Source organism: Apis dorsata, unplaced genomic scaffold (assembly GCF_000469605.1).
Source record: "Apis dorsata unplaced genomic scaffold, Apis dorsata 1.3 scaffold_29, whole genome shotgun sequence".
NCBI lineage: Eukaryota > Metazoa > Arthropoda > Insecta > Hymenoptera > Apidae > Apis > Apis dorsata.
The window spans coordinates 276,792-298,997 of record NW_006263331.1 but is presented as its reverse complement, the minus strand read 5'-3'; the positions used below and the strand labels follow the sequence as shown (position 1 = coordinate 298,997).

At 40.5% G+C, this 22,206-nt stretch overlaps 7 protein-coding genes and 1 long non-coding RNA gene across 11 annotated transcripts in view; 4 read left to right on the top strand and 4 right to left on the bottom strand.

Annotated features, from left to right (window-relative positions):
* The window catches only part of LOC102670557, a 1,579-nt gene extending 161 nt beyond the window's left edge, over positions 1–1,418 (bottom strand). Inside the window, exons 1-3 of the mRNA XM_006608129.2 lie at positions 1,062–1,418; positions 112–390; positions 1–39 (exon numbers count right to left, since the gene is read on the bottom strand). The exon at positions 1–39 is cut by the window's left edge and continues 161 nt beyond it. Of these exons, the coding sequence (XP_006608192.1) occupies positions 1–39; positions 112–390; positions 1,062–1,083 (340 nt within the window). The 5' untranslated portion in view covers positions 1,084–1,418. The remainder of the gene's footprint in view (positions 40–111; positions 391–1,061) is intronic.
* LOC116185950 lies at positions 1,078–2,137 on the top strand. The gene is made up of 2 exons (XR_004150850.1): positions 1,078–1,462; positions 1,852–2,137. It is a non-coding gene; the product is annotated as an uncharacterized LOC116185950 (long non-coding RNA).
* Positions 1,739–4,890, bottom strand: LOC102670558. 2 transcript variants are annotated; one of them, XM_031511691.1, is made up of 4 exons: positions 4,230–4,887; positions 3,566–4,036; positions 3,212–3,475; positions 1,739–2,088 (listed from the first exon to the last, which is right to left on the bottom strand). In XM_031511691.1, exons 1-4 carry the CDS (start codon positions 4,390–4,392, stop codon positions 1,853–1,855), a joined length of 1,134 nt encoding a protein of 377 aa, XP_031367551.1. In that variant the 5' UTR covers positions 4,393–4,887; the 3' UTR covers positions 1,739–1,852. The 2 variants fall into 2 exon arrangements, with proteins under 2 accessions (XP_031367551.1, XP_006608285.1); XM_006608222.2 differs by having other exon boundaries at positions 3,578–4,890.
* Positions 4,891–4,947: 57 nt separating this feature from the next.
* LOC102681888 (cilia- and flagella-associated protein 43-like) lies at positions 4,948–11,963 on the top strand. 3 transcript variants are annotated; one of them, XM_031511616.1, is made up of 16 exons: positions 4,948–5,018; positions 5,106–5,277; positions 5,350–5,621; positions 6,103–6,448; positions 6,522–6,858; positions 6,938–7,224; positions 7,283–7,555; positions 7,665–7,942; positions 8,022–8,208; positions 8,482–8,828; positions 8,978–9,430; positions 9,498–9,676; positions 9,751–10,352; positions 10,457–10,876; positions 10,968–11,069; positions 11,139–11,963. In XM_031511616.1, the coding sequence occupies exons 1-16, from the start codon at positions 4,993–4,995 to the stop codon at positions 11,457–11,459; spliced, it is 4,602 nt and encodes a 1,533-aa protein (XP_031367476.1). In that variant the 5' UTR covers positions 4,948–4,992; the 3' UTR covers positions 11,460–11,963. The 3 variants fall into 3 exon arrangements, with proteins under 3 accessions (XP_031367476.1, XP_006608284.2, XP_031367480.1); XM_006608221.2 differs by having other exon boundaries at positions 4,993–5,018; positions 9,748–10,352; XM_031511620.1 differs by lacking the exons at positions 4,948–5,018; positions 5,106–5,277; positions 5,350–5,621 and having other exon boundaries at positions 6,102–6,448; positions 6,530–6,858; positions 9,748–10,352.
* Positions 11,964–12,007: 44 nt separating this feature from the next.
* Positions 12,008–15,620, top strand: LOC102681887 (transferrin). The gene is made up of 9 exons (XM_006608128.1): positions 12,008–12,701; positions 12,822–13,051; positions 13,175–13,478; positions 13,601–13,941; positions 14,031–14,281; positions 14,368–14,603; positions 14,692–14,971; positions 15,049–15,355; positions 15,434–15,620. The coding sequence occupies exons 1-9, from the start codon at positions 12,602–12,604 to the stop codon at positions 15,521–15,523; spliced, it is 2,139 nt and encodes a 712-aa protein (XP_006608191.1). The 5' UTR covers positions 12,008–12,601; the 3' UTR covers positions 15,524–15,620.
* LOC102681661 lies at positions 15,618–18,525 on the bottom strand (the record flags this gene model as incomplete). Its single annotated transcript, XM_031511415.1, has 9 exons — positions 15,618–15,948; positions 16,028–16,188; positions 16,262–16,474; positions 16,543–16,704; positions 16,802–17,032; positions 17,125–17,245; positions 17,347–17,642; positions 17,717–17,966; positions 18,146–18,525. Coding segments are annotated over 9 exons (2,004 nt in total), but the record flags the coding sequence as incomplete, so codon positions are not given.
* On the bottom strand, positions 18,385–22,193 carry LOC102681612 (glutamate receptor U1-like). Its single transcript, XM_031511674.1, has 12 exons — positions 21,989–22,193; positions 21,819–21,919; positions 21,627–21,710; positions 21,262–21,564; positions 20,974–21,077; positions 19,930–20,100; positions 19,611–19,855; positions 19,319–19,533; positions 18,973–19,229; positions 18,832–18,904; positions 18,530–18,711; positions 18,385–18,496 (listed from the first exon to the last, which is right to left on the bottom strand). Exons 1-11 carry the CDS (start codon positions 22,191–22,193, stop codon positions 18,565–18,567), a joined length of 1,905 nt encoding a protein of 634 aa, XP_031367534.1. The 3' UTR covers positions 18,385–18,496; positions 18,530–18,564.
* On the top strand, positions 20,098–21,480 carry LOC116185947 (uncharacterized protein PF07_0086-like). The gene is made up of 3 exons (XM_031511715.1): positions 20,098–20,332; positions 20,527–20,910; positions 20,997–21,480. Exons 1-3 carry the CDS (start codon positions 20,277–20,279, stop codon positions 21,001–21,003), a joined length of 447 nt encoding a protein of 148 aa, XP_031367575.1. The 5' UTR covers positions 20,098–20,276; the 3' UTR covers positions 21,004–21,480.
* Positions 22,194–22,206: the final 13 nt, after the last annotated feature.

The window sequence follows — 22,206 nt, the reverse complement described above, 5'->3', positions numbered from 1 at the left end:
CCGATCCTGGACACTCGCCCTTGCTCTTCACCACCAATTCTGTAAAAAAAAAAAAAAGGTTTAAGAAAGGAAAATATACACGTTTCTATCGAAGGTAACTCGCACACTCACTTGTCCCCATCTCGCAGTTGTGAACGTTGAGAGCGCACTCGGTGCCGAACGTTCTCGGCTTGGAGGTGGCGTCGTTGGGATCGTGGGCGCAAATCGGATCGTAAGCCGTGCCGCATTCACGGACGCAGTCCTTCTTCTTCTTCGCCGCCTCTTTGGCGGCCTTCACGTCCTTCGAAGCGGTCGCGGCCTCCTTGATCTCCTTGGGCTCTTTGACCGGTTTCGTCGAAGAGGAGGTGCTCGCCGTCTCGGCGAACACGAGGGCGCACGCGACGACCAACGCTGAATGGAAATAGAGATGTATATGCGATTATTCAATTGAAGAAGGAGGAAAAAACAGGAAACAGTGCCACGTTTTCGAAGAATTTCAAAAGAAGAATTAAACTTCATCTTCGTCGTGTCACTTTCAAATGGAACGATTTAAGTTTATGTGTATATATATATATATATATATTCAGATAAAGAGAAGACAGAGTGAATACGAATTGAATTGGCAGTAACTCGATAAATAGGTCGCGTCCTTTTGTATATCAAAATCTTTTTTCGTATACGTTTCGACATTTGGAATCCTCCAAACACATGCGCCACGAATTGTACATTACGCATGGCACGTGTTCTCTCTCTCTCTCTCTCTATTTCCCCCTCCTCCTCGGTAATTGATCGAGGAAAACGAAGGAGCAAAAATTGTCGCGACACGTTTTCACGCGTGACCTTAATTCGATCCTCGTTAACAAACGTGATCGACTTCCTTTTCCTCCACCGCGTAGTCAAAGTCACGCGCCTTCTCGAAAGACCTTAATTCGTTCCTCGTTAAAACGTGATCGACTTCCTTTTTTGCTCGCTTAGTCACCGACGAATGTCACGCGGCACGAAAAATAACATGTATGTATATATGTATATATATCTATATATCCACATACGTATGTATACGTTTCTTCTTTCTGTTTACTTACCTAGTAAAACGATCGACTTCATGATTCACGCAGGTGAAAGGAAGCGAGCAGACTGTGCGCGCGGGACTGGGAACGACGAAGGCGAAACTATACTCACCCGTCGAGGCAAAAAACGACTGAAACATTGCCGGCTGTAGCAGCACCGTTTATAAACGAACACAACACATCCCCACCGTGTCCTCCGGTCCGGAAAACTCGAGAATAATAACAGAGGATCACGTAGCGGCAATCTTCGAAATTGGTCGCGCCTCCGCACTCTTCGCCAAGCGGAATTGCTAAGTGTTGCGATTTCGTTGGAAATGGAACGAAACGCAAAGTGGAAAGAAGCGAAAGGCAAGGCTTTGTGTATTGGGCTGGAGACGGCTGAACGTCTTTATTTGGACGGCAAGCGTGTATACATTGTAAATATTATTGTTTACCCGGGTAACGGATAAATACGCGATAAAGGATCCCGTAAAAAGATCAACGAGAAATATTCGCAGAGAATTCAAGATACTTGATCACTGGTCGAGAATATTAATTAACGAATGGATCGTTTAAACGAGAAATTAATCGTTATTAAAAATTGAGGAATGGGATTAAAATTTTTGTTGTGATAAATTTTCTTACGAGAGAGGATGCACAACGAATGTGCCTACGAATTTTTAGAATATTCGTAAGTGAAGTGAATTCATTACCATTGCTAATATCTCGAGTTGATCTTTGTAGGATCCTTAAGAATCGATCGACGACCGAATTCATGATCGGATCGAGAAAAAATATTTTTCCAGAAACGAAATTGCGATTGCAGGTTAAGACTTCTCTTGTATGAGCCGAGTTTCCTCCATGATATAGTTTTGCAACAGTTGTTCGTAATCCGGCCAGGATTCATCGTGTTCCTCGAAGGCTCTTCGTATTTGGCACTGAAGCGTCGAGCATTCTTTATCTGAGCTCGATCGTGGTTTATCCATATCGACTCCGTATTGCTTCATCGCGTCGTGCACAACCAAGGTTAAGCGATTCAATCTGTCCCACACTATCGAGTTTGCTAAAAGTGTAAAAATAATTCTCTAAAATATGCACTTTCGCAATTAGCATCTCGAGTTTAAAAAGATTTCCTTATAAATTCTACTTAAAACTTTAAGAATTTAATTTAAAAATCCAAGAATTGATACTTCTGCAACTTTGTATCAGAAAGTAATTCTTAAGAATAAATATTTTTTCAATCATCTTGATTCAAAAATATTTCTTTACATATTCTACTTAAAACTTTAAAAAATTAATTCAAAAAACCAAGTGCTGATACTTCTGGAACTTTGAATCAGAAAGTAATTCTTAAAAATACATATTTTTGCTACCATCTTGATTCAAAAATATTCCTTTACAAATTCTATTTAAAACTTTAGGAAATTAATTAAAAAATCCAAGAAACTTTGCATCAGAAAATAATTTAAAAATACATATTTTTGCAACTATCTCAAGTCAAAAATATTTTTTTACAAATTCTACTTAAAAGTTTAAAAAATTAATTCAAAAAACCAAGTGCTTTTGTAACTTTGCATCAAAAAGTAATTCTTAAAAATATTTTTGCTACCATCTTGATTCAAAAATATTCCTTTACAAATTCTACTTAAAACTTTAAGAAATTAATTAAAAAATTCAAGAACTATAACTTTGCATCAGAAAGTAATCCTTAAGAATACATATTTTTCAGCATCTCAAGTCAAAAAGATTTCTTTAAGGATTTAATTAAAAGTACAAAGGCTTCTGCAACTTTGCATCAGAAAATAATTCTTAAGAATACATATAAGAATTTCTCAACTACTATCTCAAGTCAAAAAGATTTCTTTAAGGATTTAATTAAAAATACAAAGGCTTCTGCAACTTTGCATCAGAAAATAATTCTTAAGAATACATACTTTCTCAACCCTACTATCTCGACTCAAAAAAATTTCTTTACAAGTTTTATTCAAAACTTGGAGAATCTAATTAAGAACTACAAATCCAAAAGATGACCCAAAACACTACCAACTACAACTTTGCATCAGCTGCGCCTTAGAATTTTAATAAGCACTTTAACATATTACCATAACGATTGAAAAGATTAAAAATTGCCATATTAGATCTAAAAAAAAGAAAAAACTAAAAACAGGTATACAATAAAATAATACCGTTCAGAAACCGACGTCCTTCGTCCTCATTGTCGTTGTTCTGCATATTGTTCCCCTTGTCACCTTTCTTGATCTCGAGTTTCGGAATGAAGAGCAACAGACAGATAACAGCGATGAACTTGACGATCATCTTAAAGATGACCAGCTTGAGAAGGATCTTGGCCAGGGTGAAGGCGTTCAACTTGAGCGCGAACGGCCACGAGAAGTCGACGGACGGGAGGGAGAGTTGCACCGACTCGGATATCCCGTGCGGCGCTCCGTAAGCTGGAACGTTTTCGATCATCGTCCGGAAAATCGAAAAGAACGAAGACTATTCTATCCACTTCGACGTGAAAACCGAGCCTAATACGATACCTCGTGTCTCACCTTGCTGTGGCTGGTGCGGCGAGTAACCACCCCCGTTTGCCCCGTACTCCCCGTAAGAAGAATAATCGTTGGAGGATGAAGGTGGTCCGTAGGAAGGTGGTCCGTAAGAAGGTTGGGGCGGTCCGTAAGTATTTTTAACCGCGTTAAAATCGACGGACGTTCGACTAGGCAGGGAGTAAGAGTCGCTTGGCACCATGGAGAAAGAGTCCACGTGAACGATTCGAGAGGAGGAAGCGGGTATCTCGGAACGTTTCGTGTAAACCGGCCCCAACGATTGCTCCTTCCTTCGATGGAACGATCCTGATCCAGTTCCAACCACGTCGACGATTCCCTCACGGGGATCGGTGCTGGTGCGAGAATGCCTTAAAGCCTCCAGGTAACTGTCCCTGCGGTAACTGAAAGGACCGCCATTTTTTCTTTCAACGCTCCTATTAATAGACGAGTCTCCGTCGGAACGAGCTTCCATCTTGTCCTCCTTGTGATTGATAATAGAAACGTTGGACAGATTAACGTCAACTTGGTTTTCAGGTGTCACGGTCCCGTTCCCGAATTCGTGCCCGTTCGCGACAAGGATCAGTGGCAACAGAAGTCCAAGGACGGGGGAGAAATCTCTTGCACGATGCGCGATCATCGCACGAACAAAGAATGGAACAAGTCGGAAGAGCGAGCACAACTCGCGCGAGCGCGAGCGTTTTTATCTTATTTTTTTGAGGAGAGATCGAGCCGAACGATCTTTCGATCGAACGATACCCGCGGCGAACGAATTTCGAATGGTAACGTTGGGACGAGCGAGGGAACGCTCCAAGTTCCGCCATGCTTCCCCCTCGAACGACGAGGAAACGAAGAATGCATATTAAGCGGGCGTAACGGTTTAAGTTGCCCGAGGATTGTGTATTCGAGGATCGTTTTCGCCTCGGCTTCGAATTCGCCACCTCCGTCGTATTAACGGTGTCGGTTGTTCACTCCGCTTTGTTCCGATCCGAAAGAATGGAACGAGACGCGGTATACGCTCCCGTGGAAAGGCGTCGTTCCATTGTCATTCGTTCGAAGTAACGATAACGGTGTCGTCGAACCTCCTACGTTCCCTACGATCCACTGGCACACTTAATAACGCGGCACGAAAATCGGTCGCGGCGTGCCACCGCGTTTCACTCGCGGAAAGGGAAATTCGAGTGATCGATGACGTTGCCCGGTGGATTCGCCTAGGCAACGAACACCACCCAACCACTTCTTTTCCAGGGATTTGTATAAATATTAATATTTGTTACTTCATCCTCGTCAGATTGATTAATTAAGAAAATTATGTTATATAATCAACCAGAGAAAGTATTTTTCGAAATAACAATAAAGATTAGATAGATATCAATTTAATTTGTGAAGATTATTAATCGATAATCATATTGTTTGGCAAAATCATGTCGTTGGAAACGATTAAGACCTCGTAAGTAATAATATATTCGACTTTTTCTTTTCTTTGTTTTGATTCTTTGATTAGATCTCCTTTTATGGTGATGTCTTTTTATGTTAGATGGATCAAGTTTGGAAAGTGTCGAGACTTTGTCCTGGTCGGTAAGGACACGATCGCGATGGCCTCCGGTATCTATATCCGTTTCCATGAATTTGGATGCAAAGAAACACGAGTGGAGCGATTCGACGGCGGTGAGAGAGGAGACGGTGCGTGTTGCCTCGCTGGACTTCCGGTGAGTCGCTTTCGTCTCGCTTTGGTATGAATAAACAAAGGAATGAAAACGTGTCGTGCGATACATCGGCAGGTGGCATCGATTTTCTCCGTGGTCGAGAGGAAATGCAATCCAAGGATCTCGGTGTTCGCTTATCCCACGATGCGAAGGATTAGTCAGTGCACCGGAAGCGAGGAAAAGATTGGCTACTTGTGCTGCGCGTTTGCTGGTACTGAGTATCTGATTGGTCAAGGGACTTACCCTGATTTTTGCTTGTTACTCTGGAATTGGAGAACGGGTGAACAATTAACAAAAATAAACGGGATGGACGTGACAAAATTTGATATTAATTGCACAAGAATCACGTAAGTACTATCCATAGAATATATTGATTACTTTGTAAATGAAAAAAAGAAATTGATCTTTTATATTTAAAAAATACTCATGTTCAGTTGTGTTCTATTAAACGTCACAAAATAATCAAAGTAATTCCACTTATGAATAGTATTTAACTTTTCTATGAATAGTATTTAAACATCAGAATAATCAAAGTAGTTCCACTCATGTTCTATGAATAGTATTTAAACATCAGAATAATCAAAGTAGTTCCACTTATGTTCCATGAATATATAAAAATCACAGAATAATTAAAATAGTTCTACTTATATTCCATGAATAGTATTTAAGTAGAATTACTTTGATTATTCTGTGATATTTAAATAGAATATAATTAAACGTGAATATTTTTTAAATGTAATTGTAAAAAGTAAAGTTCTTTTTTCATTTATAATCAAACAATCAAACAATGAATGTGAAGAATAAAATTATTCATTCAATTTTCAACAGGTGTTCGACTGACTCCTCCCAGCTGATGACACAATTCGTGACATCCACCGGTATGCTATCGGTGTATCGGGTGTTGGCCTGTTCGAAAACTGTTCGCCTCTTTCCAATCGAAACTTGTTTCGAACGCATCCCAGTCTCTTGTTCCTGGTTTATGAATGGAAGCTTGCTCTGCTGCGACGAGTATGGCACCGTTTGGTCCATCGATTTTGAAGAGAAACATCGGATTCGAACGGTGGTCCAAGCTTCTTCCTTCGATCATGTTCCTTTAGACAAGAATCCTAACCTAATTTGTCACGCCGATGGCGTGTTACTCGTATCTACGTCGAATCATCGCATCCAAGCGACGGTATAATACGGTATCATTAAATTAGAAATATATAACGTCTATTCACGGATATCTATTCACTTCTAACTGTTAGTTTTATAGGAAATCGCGAAAAGATCGAAACGACGAGTGGAAAACAGCTTGGAAGACTTCGTTGCCTTCGTATCCGAGACACGCGGAAAGTGATCCATCTCACGATAGGATATTAATCCTCGGAGAAAATGGAGATCTTTATGAATTGCTTGACGCGTTAAGCGATAATCCTCGACTCGAATTTTTAGTAGTACGAAAGAATGTAAAATACGTTAACATAGTTTCGTTGCAAAAATCGTATTTAGGAACTTTGGATCGAAATGATCGATTTGCGATTCTCGATGTTAAGATTGGCAATCTTGTTTGTCCGTCTACGCTATTGGCGCATCATGGTAAAGGTCGGTAAAGAATAGTTACTTTTTAGCTAATTCTTAAAACTAGAGCAATCGTAACGAGAGCAATTTTTGTCTCGCTCAGTTGCCGACTTGGTCTCGCATCCTGTTTTACCGATTACGGTAAGCTGCAGTTTCACGGGAAATTGTCTTCTGATCGACTCGTCGACGATAACGCATGGTTCAAGAATCGTCACTTGCGTTCATCTTCAACGAGAAGCCTTGGATCGCGTTAAATTTTCCAAAGAAGGTCGTTTATTTGGCGTTGCCTCGTTTCAAATCGGTCGATTGTTTCTTTTACAAATATGCATCGTCTCGAACGAGTCCAAGAAGCACATGAGAGTGGCATCTTGGTTACAACTCGAACGAAAGGTAAGCTATCAATTTCTCGAGATTTTTTCCAGACTTTTCCTCACAGACACCTGTTTAGATGATCGATTTTCTGATCTACGAAATGGACGAAGATCGTTCCGCGAAGGTATTGTGTCTCGTTGGAAACGAAAAATCAAGCGATCCTCGTGCAGGAAACGAGATTATCGTGTACTCGTGTCGATTATTCGACCGAGATCTCTGCGTCGAGAACGCGGATCGTTCGATCAAGCTTCTCTCTTCCTTCGAACGCATTCACCACGGAAGAGAATCGAGTCGCGAGATAATCGGAATCCCGTATCTCACCAAACAATTGCATCGAATCGAATTGAAGGTAAAAATAATTTATTCTAAAGCAGACAGCTTTTAATATGATTCCTAATTAAAATAAGAAACAACTATTTATTTCAAACTGTAAGAATCATTGGCCAAAAAATTTATAGGCAAATTTTGAAGATACGCTTCTCGTAGAAGCTCTACCGTCGCTTCACCAAACCAGAGGGATCACGATCTCCTTTCATCGCCCAAAATCTCGCGATTCTCCAAATCTGATCACCTGCGGCTTCGATGGATTGGTCGTGCGCAGAGATTGTGACGAGCTAAGACGAGTATTTAACTTGTTCGCCGCGCATCATCGAGCGGAAGGTGGCTGTCGATTCGCCTCGCTCGTCGACGACTCGCTCGTCTCCCTGGGAAGGAACGGGGATCTGGTCGCCAACAGGTCACGGTTTCAATTTTCTTTTCGTTTCATCCTCCAATCGATGAGGACATCTAACGATCGTGTCGTCCATCGCCATTAGGATTCTTGGACGTGATGCGCGAGCTTCGACCAGCTGCGAAGGGAGAAAAATCGCACAGGTGGACACGATCGAGGTAGAGGAGGAAGAGACGTGGATCGAAGGGGCGATTCGCAAACGGTCGATGGCCGAAGAGAGAGAAACGACGCGTCTCTCTGTTCTTAAAGATTGGAACGAGTTGAAGAGTCGGGTAAATATTTATTAACAATTTTTTCCCTCCCAATCACGATCTCTTTCACGCTGATATACGTAGAATATTGATATATATTCCTGATATATGTCGAGTGAAAATAAATACAAGGATAATATGAAAGGAAATTCGAAGAAGTTAACACTTGGAACGAGGTAACGTAATAATTTAATAATTCAAGTAGAATCATCTTGATATCCTTGAAGAACGATTGCGATTAAATTAAAAATGAATTAATAGTGTGTAATAAAATAATGTTTTATCCAATGACAGGTGAAAACGTTGCTCGACGAGAACGAGAAGTCGCCATTGAGTACTCGCCTTCCGATATCCGCGTTCGATGTGAACAAGGAGGGTCGAGAACTCGCGCTGGAAGCGGCCAAGGCAAAGGAGAGACGATTGGCGAGAGACGCGGAGGGGCGAATCGCGCAATTACAACGCTCGACCTGTTACTTGCGCGAACGATTCCTGGATCCATTAATTGTTCGACCGAGAAGCATTTATTCGTTCTTCGATCGATCGAAGGTTACCAATTATCCTCTTATGCAATTAACGCCTCGAGAGGCGGAATTTCCGTCGCCGTTTCGATTCTCGACGGACATCAGGGAACTGGTATCCAGGTATCTTAAAATATATATTTTGATAATAAAACGTATCATTGAAATTTTCTATTTCTGTTTATTTTTAATACTGGATTATTGTTTCTCTCTTCATTTGCTTGTTCTAAGAAAATTTAGAAAAGAAATTAAGAAAAGAATCTGTATTATAGGTTGAAGAAAGAGGAGAATCCACAAACGATGGACGAGAACGGGTGGAATAATTGTCACGACTTCGTGGACGTTTTCGAAACTTGTATTGTTACGGATGAGTGGGAACGAGAATTGAAGGAAAAATTCAACGAACGGTTCGAGGGAATACGATTCGCGAAGCAAAGGGAAATGAGAGCGTTAACCGAACGCGCGAAAGAAGCAAAACGTCTCGTTCTTGAATTGAAAAGTGCGTTCAACGTGGACGCGAATTCGAGCCTCTTCGAAGCACCGGATTGGCATCGAAAGGAGATATTGGAAGATACTTTCGATCGAGACGAGGAACCAAACGATTGCGCTCAACCGAATAAATTGGACGAAAATATTGGTTGCGAAGGAGCATCCACAGAGTCGAAAGTTGAAGATTTTTATCAGAAGGCGCTCGACAGAATGATGGATGGTGTTCTAGAAGTTAGGTAGTGAAATTAAGCTTGTGTAAAATATGTTTATGTAAAATATCTTCTTGATTCTCGTATTTCACAGATTGGAACATAATGCGAAGAGAAGAATTCGAAGGCCGGATTGCTTTCGAAAAGATCCTTCCGCTTATACAGAGGAAGATATTCGTTCGATCGAATCGTACGAGGAGAAGATTCGCGCTCGAGGAATTGATCGAGCAAAGTACAAATTGATGTTAGAATCTGAAATCGAAAGGCTCAGAGGTAATAATTTATATGTAGTTATTATAAAAAAAAACGAGTGATCAGCGATACTACAATGATTTTATTTCCAGAAGAATTCTCGAAGGGTGTGAAATCTTTTGACGACGAGCTGAACGATTTGGCCGCGGAAAAGATACGAGTCGAGCGATCGATACTCTCGCAGAAGCTGTTCAAAATGCAAGAAATTCTTCGGCGAAGAAAAATCGTTGAAACGAAACGTGAAATTCGACGCGTCATCGACGAAGAATTAATTTCAGCGACGGAGGAGGCGCGTATTTTTGCCGAGGAGCGGGATTTGTTCGAGGCGGGTGTCGCCGAGCTGAGAATCGGCTACGAAAATGCGCGGAAACGGGACAAATTGCTCGAGGATAAATTTCGATTTGAATTCAAAGAGTTGAAGCCATCGATGGTTGAGCACCTGTTTCGACAATATCGGAAGAGACCGAGGGTGTTGGCTGGTGGGCCATGCGGCACGTCACCCGCGTTCCTCGCCGAATTCGTTCTTTGCGTGGTCGAACGACGAAACTCGGATCTCTTACCTCGAGAATGCTCCAACTACTTGCGAGCGATCGATGAATTGGAGGCAATGCCGGAAGGATTGCCGTGTCGAGTCGAGCCTGATCATTGGCGCCTTCTTTGTCGTCTCAGAAGGCTAAAAGTGGAAGCGGAGACAAAGGTAAACAAATTCACAACAATTCGGAGATAATTTAAGAATTAAATTGATTAAGTTGATTAATTTAAGAAAAAAAAAAAAAAAATAACATTCTATTAATTTCGAAGGTGAACAGTTGCGCGATCGAGCTGGCAGAAGCGGAACAGAGTCTGGCGTTTCTGCGAAACGTGTGCTCCGCGAGTCGAGACAAAGTCGAACGATGCAAACAGAAACTGGAACACTTGGAAAAATCTGTATCCGATCTAACCGATGATCGAGAAATCGCATTGCTTTTGAAAATGGAACAACTTCGAATTAGAGCTAAGGGTTGTCCGAGGTCCGATTGGCAGGATGCGGTTGTAATATCGAAGGAGGAATTGACTCGCGTAAATCAAGCGATCTCGAAGGCCGAGCGAGAAAGATCGGCCGCCCAACGACGACTCGCGAATATAAAGGACCTCGTTTCGCTCGAGGAGTGGCGTCACGCTTGCGCGAAAATGAGAATGGAAGAATTGCAGGAAAACGCGAAAGACCTCGATTTAGTTAAAGTATAGTGTTTTTAATCTTTCGAATTAAGTAGTTTTTTTTTTTTTTTTCTATTTAAATTAAATGTAAATAACATGTTAATGATTTTCTTAGGTAAGCAGAATTGTACGCGAATGTTGCCAGCGTATGGAGCGGGGATCGTCGGCAAAAGATGAGAATGCTCGAATTCAAAATCTTCTGCGGGTCCAACAGGAGGTGAGCGATCTTTGAAACCGAATTTATCGAAATATAATAAATTCGTGAACGGAGGATTTTCGTTTTCAGTGGCATCGGGACGTGGCAGAGCGAAAAAAGGTCAGGTTGGAAAAGATTACGAAGGAGATACGGATTTGGCAACGAAGAAACGCTTGTTCCGAGATAAAGATTAACCAATCGTCGATTCGAAGAGACGAGTTTATTACCGCGTTACGAGATCCGCTGCGATTAAACGTCGCCGCTTTTAGAACGCGTAAAATCCGAGCGATAAGAAAAAGGGCGCGTCTCGCGCGCCAGATTCGAGACAATTTCGAACGATTGTCTATTCTTAAAAATATTTTAGAGATTTCTAAGTTGCGAACTTATCCAACTTTAAAGTTTAAACTTTAATGCATGGATATTGATGTAGAGATATTAATATGAAAAAATAGGATGGCATATTAGCAAAATAGTTATATAATTTTATTTATAGATATGAAAGTTTCAAATATGCAATTTCGATTTATTCTTAACGAACTATCGAGAAAAAACAATCAGAATCGCATCCCTTATCTTCTCTCCAACTCACTCATTGTGACACGTAAATATGTATGTATATATTATCTGGATAAACTTCAACATATACTTCGATAATATTAAATTTATTTATTCTAATTAATATATATTACCCTGTTATATATTTACCTTTTTAAGATCACAAGGATTTCCCCAAGTTGATAATATTATGGGATTCCCCGAATACATTATTCGTCTTTTCCTCTTTGCTGAAGGAAAAAAACAATTTTCCTTCGGTATAAACAGCAAACGCGCTCACTCTCTCTCACGATAACACAACGCAGGAATGATAAATGACAGAGAGTGCACGGGTCAAGCGGCTTATCAAGCCGCTTGTTTATGCTATTTTTCGCACGGTACGAACTTTGTGTGTCTTTTCTCTTTTGAAGAAGATACCGGTCAAAGAATCGTCGTTATCTTGACGCAAAGAAAATTCACGTCTCGTTTGCACACGCACACCGTGATACGATCGTGGCCAATCGTTTTATTCGCGATACGATCACGTATGTCGCTTGTCCTTGTCGTCAATTAACTCATAAACCTGATGTCGCATTGTAAAACGAATACATGTGTACGATTCGGAAAAATGAGACGACAAATGACCAAGGAGGAGACCACGCAGAGCCGGGCGAATCGGTGATTTGTGCGCATCGAGTGTCACTCCTGAAGAGGAGGAGGCAAGGAAAAGAGACAGAGAGAAAAAAGGAAAACGAAGAAAAGGTGAAGGGGATTAGGAAGGGGAGGAAGAAAGAAAGAGAGGGAGAGAGAGGATGACAGAGTCGCGACGCATCGTCTATCTCAATCCTGATCACTCCCCTCCTCTCAGGTGCCAATATGAGGAAAAAAACACTCTTGTATATATAAGGAGGCATGGAAAGTTGCCTTGTACAATCACAAGATAGTTCGTCGCGAGTTTTTCATCCATTTCACCTCTTAATTTTCGTACTCGGCGACGATTGTTGATTAACGCTTCGAAGATGATGCTTCGATGCAATATTTGGACCCTCGGGGTCGTCGTGCTTTTCGTCAACTCGATCCTCTTTGTCACTGCCGCACAGGATTCCTCGGGACGAATCTGTAAGTAGAAACACGTAAATAACGAATCGAGATATTATTTTTTTTAAAGATTCTTTTCGAAAATCTTTTTCTAACCAAACTTCTTTATTAAATTCGATGTATTTTGTCTTGTTATCGTAGTTACGATATGCGTCCCTGAAATATACTCGAAGGAGTGCGATGACATGATAAAAGATTCCGCTGTCAAAGGAATTCCAGTTTCCTGTATTTCTGGCCGCGATCGATACGAATGTATCGAAAAAGTTGGAAAGAAAGAGGCTGATGTGGTAGCTGTCGATCCGGAAGATATGTATTTGGCGGTGAAAGATAACAAATTGGCATCGAAAGCTGGCTATAATGTTATCGAACAGGTACTTTTTTTCTTTCCTCTTCGTTTCTTCTTCATAATACATTTCTAAAATTTATAAAGTTATTCCTCAAAAAAAGATAAGATTTCATACATAAATATACCTGCATTTTTAATCAATTAATAGGTGAGAACAAAAGAGGAACCGCGCGCACCGTATCGTTATGAAGCAGTGGCTGTGATACACAAAGATTTGCCGATTAACAATGTGCAAGGATTGCGTGGATTGAAGTCTTGTCACACCGGTGTGGGTCGCAATGTTGGTTATAAAATACCGATCACCAAACTCACCGCTATGGGAGTGTTGAATAACCTCCATGATCCAGAATATTCAGCTCGCGAGAACGAACTACGCGCTTTGAGCTCTCTCTTCTCCAAAGGATGCTTGGTCGGCACCTGGTCTCCAGATCCAGCGATCAATCGTAGATTGAGTAAGTTTCCTTTTCATTAATATCGATACAATGAATCAATCTTCTTCGACCTATATCATAACCTATAATATTAAGCGATCGAATCTAAATTCGATCCGATTATTTTGTATCTAACTTTACAGAGGAAACTTATTCGAATATGTGCGCTCTCTGCGAGAAACCAGAAGTTTGTGATTATCCAGACATATACTCAGGATACGAAGGTGCATTGCGGTGTCTGGCGCATAATGGCGGAGAAATTGCTTGGACTAAAGTGATCTACGTGAAACGCTTCTTCGGCTTACCAGTTGGTGTAACGGCCGCGATTCCGACATCAGAAAACCCAGCAGATTACAGATACTTCTGTCCAGATGGCAGCAAAGTGCCTATAGACGCGAACACGAAACCATGTACTTGGGCTGCCAGGCCTTGGCAAGGATACATGACCAATAATGGAGTGAACAACGTAGAAGCGGTTCAAAAGGTTTCTTTTTTCTTCTTCTTCTTCTTTTAAGTCTCTTTTTTCTTCTTCTGTCCGATAAATCATTATAATTTGCGTAATAAATCTTTCAGGAATTGACAGATCTTGGTAAATTGGGAGAAGAAGAGAAAGCAGATTGGTGGAAAGATATTATGTTACTGAACGAAAAAACCTTAGCCGTTCCTGCACCGCCAGTGTTGCCCGAAAATCATCTGAAAAACGCAAAATATTTAGACGTGATTGAAAGGAACTCTGGAGCTACGGATAAGATCATTCGTTGGTGTACTTGGAGCGAAGGAGATCTCGAAAAGTGTAAAGCTCTTACCAGAGCGGCATATTCTAGGTATTATTCTATATTATTTTGCTTCATATAACAGCATCATCTTCTCATTATTATATTATCTATATTTATTATCCATTTTTCACCAGGGACGTAAGACCCAAATACGATTGTATACTAGAAAAGAGTCAAGACGATTGCTTGAAAGCTATCAAGGAAGATAACGCGGATTTGACGGTTGTCAGCGGAGGTTCGGTTCTTCGGGCGACCAAGGAATACAACGCGGTTCCCATAATCGCGGAATCGTATGGACAAGGCTCAACGAATTTCAATGAAAGGCCAGCTGTGGCAGTTGTTTCCAAGTCTAGCTCGATAAACAAACTGGGTAAGAAATAGCATTGTTCTTTGATACAATTATTCCTCTTTTCGGAACACACATTTTCACGAGTGCATCTATTTATTCTACGTTTCAGAGGATCTGAGGAACAAGAAGTCTTGTCACAGCGGATACAAGGATAACTTTGCTGGTTGGACAGCACCGATATATACATTGAAACGCAAAGGTCTGATAAAGTCGGAGAACGAGGCAGCCGATTTCTTCTCCGGATCGTGTGCACCCGGTGCACCGGTCGATTCGAAACTGTGCCAGCAATGTGTCGGTAAGCTTGCAAGCAACAACGATCGAATCCGACAGGCAACCAAGTGCAAAGCGACCAACGAGGAAACGTACAGAGGTGGAAAGGGAGCTCTCTCGTAAGTTTAATAAGCTTAATCTGATTCACGATCGAATCGCAATGTAATTTTTTTTTTTTTTTTTTCGTTATTTTTAGTTGCCTGTTGGACGGCAAAGGAGACGTCGCGTTCGTACCATTGACCGCTCTATCCGAGGAAGGCGTACAGAGCAAAGATCTCGCTCTGATCTGTCCGGATGGTGGCCGCGCTGAAATCAACGAGTGGGAACGATGCAACTTGGGGCTGGAACCGCCAAGAGTAATCCTCAGTTCAGGTGCTAAGAGTCCAACGGTCTTGGAGGAATTAACTCACGGTACATTAGCCGCCAGTACTCTTTACTCGAAGCGACCCGATCTTTTACATTTGTTCGGTTCTTGGTCCAATCGGCCGAATCTCTTGTTCAAGGTAACGAAACAATTTCCTCTTCTTTTCTTGCCAATCAAAGAGCGAATTCAATTAATTTTCACACTTATTGCATTACAGGACGAAGCGAAAGATCTCGTATCGGTGAACAAATCGTGGAACAAGTGGAACGATTGGCAGGAGACGCAAAATAATTACGGTGCTGCTTAAAATTGGGAATTGAATGCCGCTTTTCGTCGTGAATTATTTAACGAAACACGATAATGCTGTATTATCAAATGCTGAAATAAAATGCCATAGCAACAGACACTATCGATATTTTTATTTCAACGATCTATCTTATTATTATCTCTCGCACATTCATACACTCGCTCACTTTCTTTTGACTTATAATATATAGCAATAAAAATAAATAAAAATTGCAAACGATAGTAATAAAATCGATTTACGGATCGAAATATATCTCTGTAGAAGACAGCTTGGTAACCAGCTCCAAGAAAAATTGCGATATGCGACCGTATCTACTGCGATTGTATTTTTTGTACACCATATCGAAGCCATGGACTTTTTGCCCAGAATGTAACACACGTCGCAATATCAAAACACGCGTTTCATCGATCTCCTTATCTTGAAACCTAGAAATAATCGCAACGTTCTATAATTAAAATTAAGTTTAAGAAAACTCGCATGCGGATAAAATAAAGCGATATTAACTTATCGTCCGGTGAACGTGGAATAATAGCAAAGAGCAAACCTCTCCAGAACAACCATCGAGGCGTGTTATCTATGAGACCAAGCACCAGCTCTATTATAGTTAAGCTAATCAATCTTGCCGGTATTCGACAAAAATGTTCATCTATCAACGTGATGTCGATCTAAAAATTTCACAGGATTTAACAGTGATCAGAAATCAGAAAATAGAGAGAAATGAAAGAAAATATTTCGTACCAGATAACAGCCACAATGATATAAAAATACAATCATCTCATTGGATATATCGATGTAACGTATGCAACTTAACAAATGATGAGAGAACAGAGAAAATGCATCGGCAAATGTGATGTTGAAATCGAGAATATGCAAGATCTTTCTCTCGTACACCATCAGCAAATTCTCTCTTCCTGTGTAGAGATCCTGGGCAAGGCTCACTATTGTGTTAGCCTGGAAAAATCAAATCGAACAAGAAAATAATTTTATCAAAATCTTTACTCGGGCATCTCCTTGCTTACCGTTGGAATTTTGTAATAATTTTCTTGTTTCTTGAGCGCGATCCACAGACTAGCCAATGCCGTTAATTGGAAGAACATCGTCTTCACCGAAAGTTTGTCCATAACGGCGTCGAACAACTTCACCGACTGATACACGATGTACGACGGGAATCGACAATGATTCTACGGATTTAAATCAAATTATTAAATCAAATTTTTGTTAGGGGAAAATCGATTCATCAGCGTGCATTTGAAGAAATTATTTCTTCACTGTACTTACTCCAACGCGTATCATAAACGCGACGACTAATCTCCTCTGCTCGGGATTAATATGTTTCGTTAAAAAATTAGCCGACAATCGTGGAGATCTCTCTTCCCTTTCACGCTCGATCATCGGTACATCATCGAGATACTCCATGTAGAACACCAAATCGCAGAAAGAAGAATTCCGTTCGGATGGAATGATCTCGTTGAACTCAAGTTTTTTCAAATTGGTTTGTCGATTTATCATCTTATAATAAACGATCAAAATAATCGGTATTTTCATCAATATTCGGGACAAAAGGATTGAAAAAAATTTGCAAGAGAAAAGCGAGATTCTACCCTGAGAGGTGTCGATGGTGCTGGAAATGAGGGTACCTCATCAATAGGTGTTGCCACTCTTTCAGACAATGTACTTCTTTCTCTAGAGAAATTCTTCGTTGCATTTTTCTCACCTTTTTCTCTGTGAGAAAAAAAAAGTTACTTAAAAAGTGTTGGAAGGTATTTATTGAAAGATAAAAAATAGATAAATAAATAAATAAATAAAATTCTCAAAATTCATACTCGTTACTTTTATCCTTGATCTTGTTTTCAATTTGTGAAGCTCCGCTTTCGAATGATTTCCATATATTTCTCGATGCGATTAAGCTTTTCTCTGTCAAGTCGAAGTTGAAACGTTGCGCATGCGAACTAGTCGCAGTCTCAATCGATATCGAGCGTCTCGGAATGATTCGTGTACTTGTTTGCAGCGATCGTACGGAACTCGATTTTACTCGGCAAGGTATCTTAGACCGAGGAAATTCGATCATATCTCGACATTCGGGTGGGGATCGTTTTTGCATTATTTTTCTCGATTCCGTCTAAAAAAAAGAAAAATAATAAATAAATAAATAAACTAATGAACAAAAAGAAAAAAAATTAAAATTTGATTTACCTGTTTCAGATTTTCTCCTCTTTTAAAATGCGACTCTATTGAATCGACCGATGTCATATTGGAAATACGATGCGTTTCTGCTTGAGAATCGCATACATGCGAAATTTTATTTGCATCGTCGCAATGAACGTGAAATGGCATCTTTTTACCGGATACATTCCAAAGAGAACGATTCGTTCGACTGCGTTCGTTCGAGACTTCTTTTTTTAACTCGTTGTTCGAACTGAGGGGCTGAGTAACGTTCAAACATCTATTAATGAAATCGATATAAAATCAATGAATGTAGAAACATTGATAAAATTATTATGTTAATATAATTAATTTTTGTTTTTCTATAGCAAAATTAAATTTACAACGGTATTAAAAATCTCGAAAAATCGTACTTTTTACCGTGAAAACACATCAATTTTAAAATTATTATTTAAATACCTCTCTTTCGACTGGTCAATCCCTCGGTTCGAACTTGAGGAGATACGTTGCGTTCGACATATTGTATCACCCGTGAAAATCATTTTTCTACCACCGATCGTCGCGTTCTTCGCAGAAGGGCACTCATTTTCTTTCCCACTCGGTAATAAAATTTCTTTTGACGAGATCTTTCTCTCAACGGAAACCTTGTTTCGCGTTGTATGAGCTATTTCGGTTTTGGATAAATTACTCGTCATTTCTTCGTTTCCACGTGAGTTTGATTTTACGTGATCGCTACAAGAAAGCGTGAACAACTGTCGTCTCTTGCTCGTCCGGACGCGTGCCAGCTCGATCGTTTGTTTATATATTACGTGCGATCTTGGACGAACGTTGAAGAACGCGACGACTCGCGCGAACGATTCAACTCGACAAGTGCGCGACTAATTCGTCTTGGATCGTCGTTCTCGATTTCGACCGATCAATCGTTCGACCAACAACAACAGGCAAACAATGGAATAGACGGCTATCAGAAAAAGGAGCAACGGTGCCGCGTCTTCCAATTCTACCGAGCTCCATCCTTTTTTTGTCTGGAAAAAAAGAAGACGAAGAAGAAGAAGACACTTGCGATGCGATCATTGAAGGGGAGAATATTAATATTAAATATTAAAGTTTTTATTTAATATTAAAAATAATATTAAAAATAATACCCGTCGTATCTCGTTCGACCATTCGATCTTGAGGAGCCGTTGAAGAATTCCGCTGTCCCGCAGTAAAAGAATACTGTGGAAAAAAGAGGAAAGGAGAAAAAATATAAATTATAAAAATCGTATCAATTGTTAACATCTCACTTGGTATCGATAATGCCACGGTAAGGACTTTGAAACGGGACCGCCATGGCTATGGTCACTTGCATAATCGAGTCCAAAGGTTCAAGCACGCAGTCCACTTTTCCTTGCAACAGGGAAGCCATATTGTCCAACGTCATGAACGCATAATTCTTCTCCCGGCAAACGCGTTTCAAACCATCGATATAATTCACAGGCAGATCGGTCTCTCTTGTCAATAGCTCGTTGAACATGATCGTGAGCACGGTATCGCTCGTGTTCTGATCACAAAAAAAAAAAAAACACAATTCACGAATCAACGAATCACGAAATTTAATCAATTTAATTATTTCAAACAATCTGTCATTACCTGAAAGAAAGTGTATTCGGCCGAATTGGCAACCACCGCGAACCGATAGCTGCCATCCTCGAGTAAACCCTTCATCGTTGTGAACGGCATCGCGAACGTTTTGATGGCCAGGTAACTGATCAAAGCTGCCGAGTATGCAGCGATCACTACCACCGCCGTCAAATGGACGCTCAGATGCACCATCCTCGTTGGATCCAATAAAGACTGATCCATACCTGCTTTCGTATCATCCTATTCCTAAATTCTAACCTCTTCACGAGCACTGACTCGATTTCGAACGATCGCCGTTTACCTTGTCCGCAGAACACGCCGAACACGTGGAACAGGATCTCGAATAAATGGTTGGAGGGATAAGGCCTGCCATCGATCGAGGAGAGCCACTCGATTCGTCTCGAGAAGGCGTCGATTCCTGCGATAGTTAAAGTCACGATCACAATAGTCAATGCTATCGCGTTCCAAATGTTCCACGCGAACGGCGCCAAATATGCGTTCCACTTCACCGCTGTCGTGTCCGGTCTCCTGATGTATACGCGACATCTGAAGAGAGAGAGAGAGAGAGAGAGAGAAATAGAAAAGGAACGAAAGGAAGATGGAGGATGAAGGGAACTCACTTGCTCGTGTAAATGGGAGTCGTAAATTTCAATACGTCCAACCTGTTGGAAGACATCATCATCTCGGTGGCGATCAGATCCGCCTCATCCTCTAACAACATCCGAATCGAACCTGTCCACGAACCGTTCAACAATTGGACGCCCCACGTCTCAGCTTCCTTGTACGAAAACCTGATAATTCGACATTATGACCATCGTTTATTCATTTTTCCGTAAACCTAACCTAACCGATCAAACTCGTGACTTTCTCGCGAAGTTGTCGGTGAGTCGAAACGTGATCCCGAAACGGGCTTCGCTTCGAGGAAGGAGAAAGGAGAGGAAGGATACGGGTGGTCGACGCGGGAACTATGTTACGCGGTTTCGCTTTAAAATGTCTGGAACCCGTTAGAGGAAATTCCCTGTCGTACGTGAATTCATTCCCTTACACGATGATGATTAATTAAAGATAACCTTGTGAATTAATAATCACAATCCGTCTTCCGTTAAAATTCATCCCCAATTTTCGTTGCATTTCAAGGAAATTATCCTTTCAATAGAGAGATCTTTACAATTGTACGTTTACGTAGAATCAAACATTTTTTTTTATCTCTGTCACAGATGCACGGCAATATGGCGTAACAAACAGACGGTCGTAATTCCTCATCGTTATTACGAAAGATTTCGTCGAAGCGGTGACGGTCGGAAGAGGGAATGGTTCGAGGAGAAATCGGCTGCCAATCAAGAGGAGTATTTTAGGAAGATAACGGCCAGACAATTGAAGGAAATACGCGAGCGTAGCATCAAGAAGAAAGCCGAGTGTGAAGCCGAGTGTAAAGAGAAGTGTGACAAGAAATGTAAAGAGGAGTGTAAAGATCAGGATGATAAAGAGACCACGTCTACAGCAAATCATAAAAAAGCAAGCGATGCGATAAAGTGCAATCCGAGTGACGACTCGGCATGCAATCCTGCGGAAGCAGGATCAAACGATGCTCCTATCGATAGGTATTTGCATTACATTAGTTTTTCAATTACTATAAGTTAAATTATTAATAATCATTGACTGACGTGCAATTCATTCCTTGTTGCAGTAGTTGAATAACCTCGCCGAAGAAACCAGTGATGAATGGCTGGCCAGTCTCATCGTGGGAAATCCGTGAGATAGGAGGATCCTATCAATAGGGAAAAAACATTGTAAACATTAATCTATGCGACGAGAGAATAAATAGGGAAATTTTTAACTTTTATCTATATAAAAGAGATTGATGAAGCTTTGATGATATAATTAGAAGTAAATATTTCTTTGTATGCATGTCACTGTAAATCTGCGACAAACGATAGCATTTTACGACTCACGTTAATGGCAACCACCCTTATGTTATGCCCGTGTAGATCGTGCCTGCGTTGATACAATCCGAGAAGAGGTCCTTGGAATCCATGACTCGAATTCCACATACCGAACATCATTGATCTCAGATAATCCTCCTTTCCAATTCGATACACGTCTTGAATTATCTCGGTTCCCTGCGAATCTCTTTGAGCCACCATAAAAACACAATCGAAAGGTATGTAAACGTCTGACAAAAACTCTTCGAATCTAGTCTCATCCCTTAGGAACAACAACCATGTCGGATAAGCCATCGTAATCCACTTGGACACCTATTATCATTTCATTTCAGTCTTCTTAGATTTTTTTTAATTTAATTTTTATTGTCACTCACCGAAACGAATTGCTCCCTGATCTCTTTGAAATCGTTCAACAACACGAACAACGGCCTCTTGATGTGATGATAAGTTTTCTCTACCTAAAACGATAATATATTTCATAAATCCATTAATATTAAATTTAATATCGATTAAATAAATTAAAATATTAATATTAAATTCACGAAATAATTTCACAATCAACCTACTCGATTCTTGAACATATGAAAATCCATAATCACAGTTCGAATGTGCAAATATTTGCTAAATTGCGTTTGAAGCGTCAAAAGTCCGTCCATTTCTTGCAAACCTGAAAAACCAATCAACTTTTCAATTTTCGCCAATATGCATTACCTTCAATCATCACCAATGCACTCACCCTCCTCTTCTATTAATTTTGAAGAGCCATGGAAAAGTATGATGCAAGTGTTGTTAAAGTAATCGTGAACTCCTTTGATCAAATTTTCGTACACGTAATACGGTCTTATTAAAATGGATTCAGCTTCCACTGGTAAAATATCGAGATACACGCAACTCGAAACGCACAACAATAATAATGTTGTATGAAATTGAAAGTTCGTCATAATGTCGTATTAT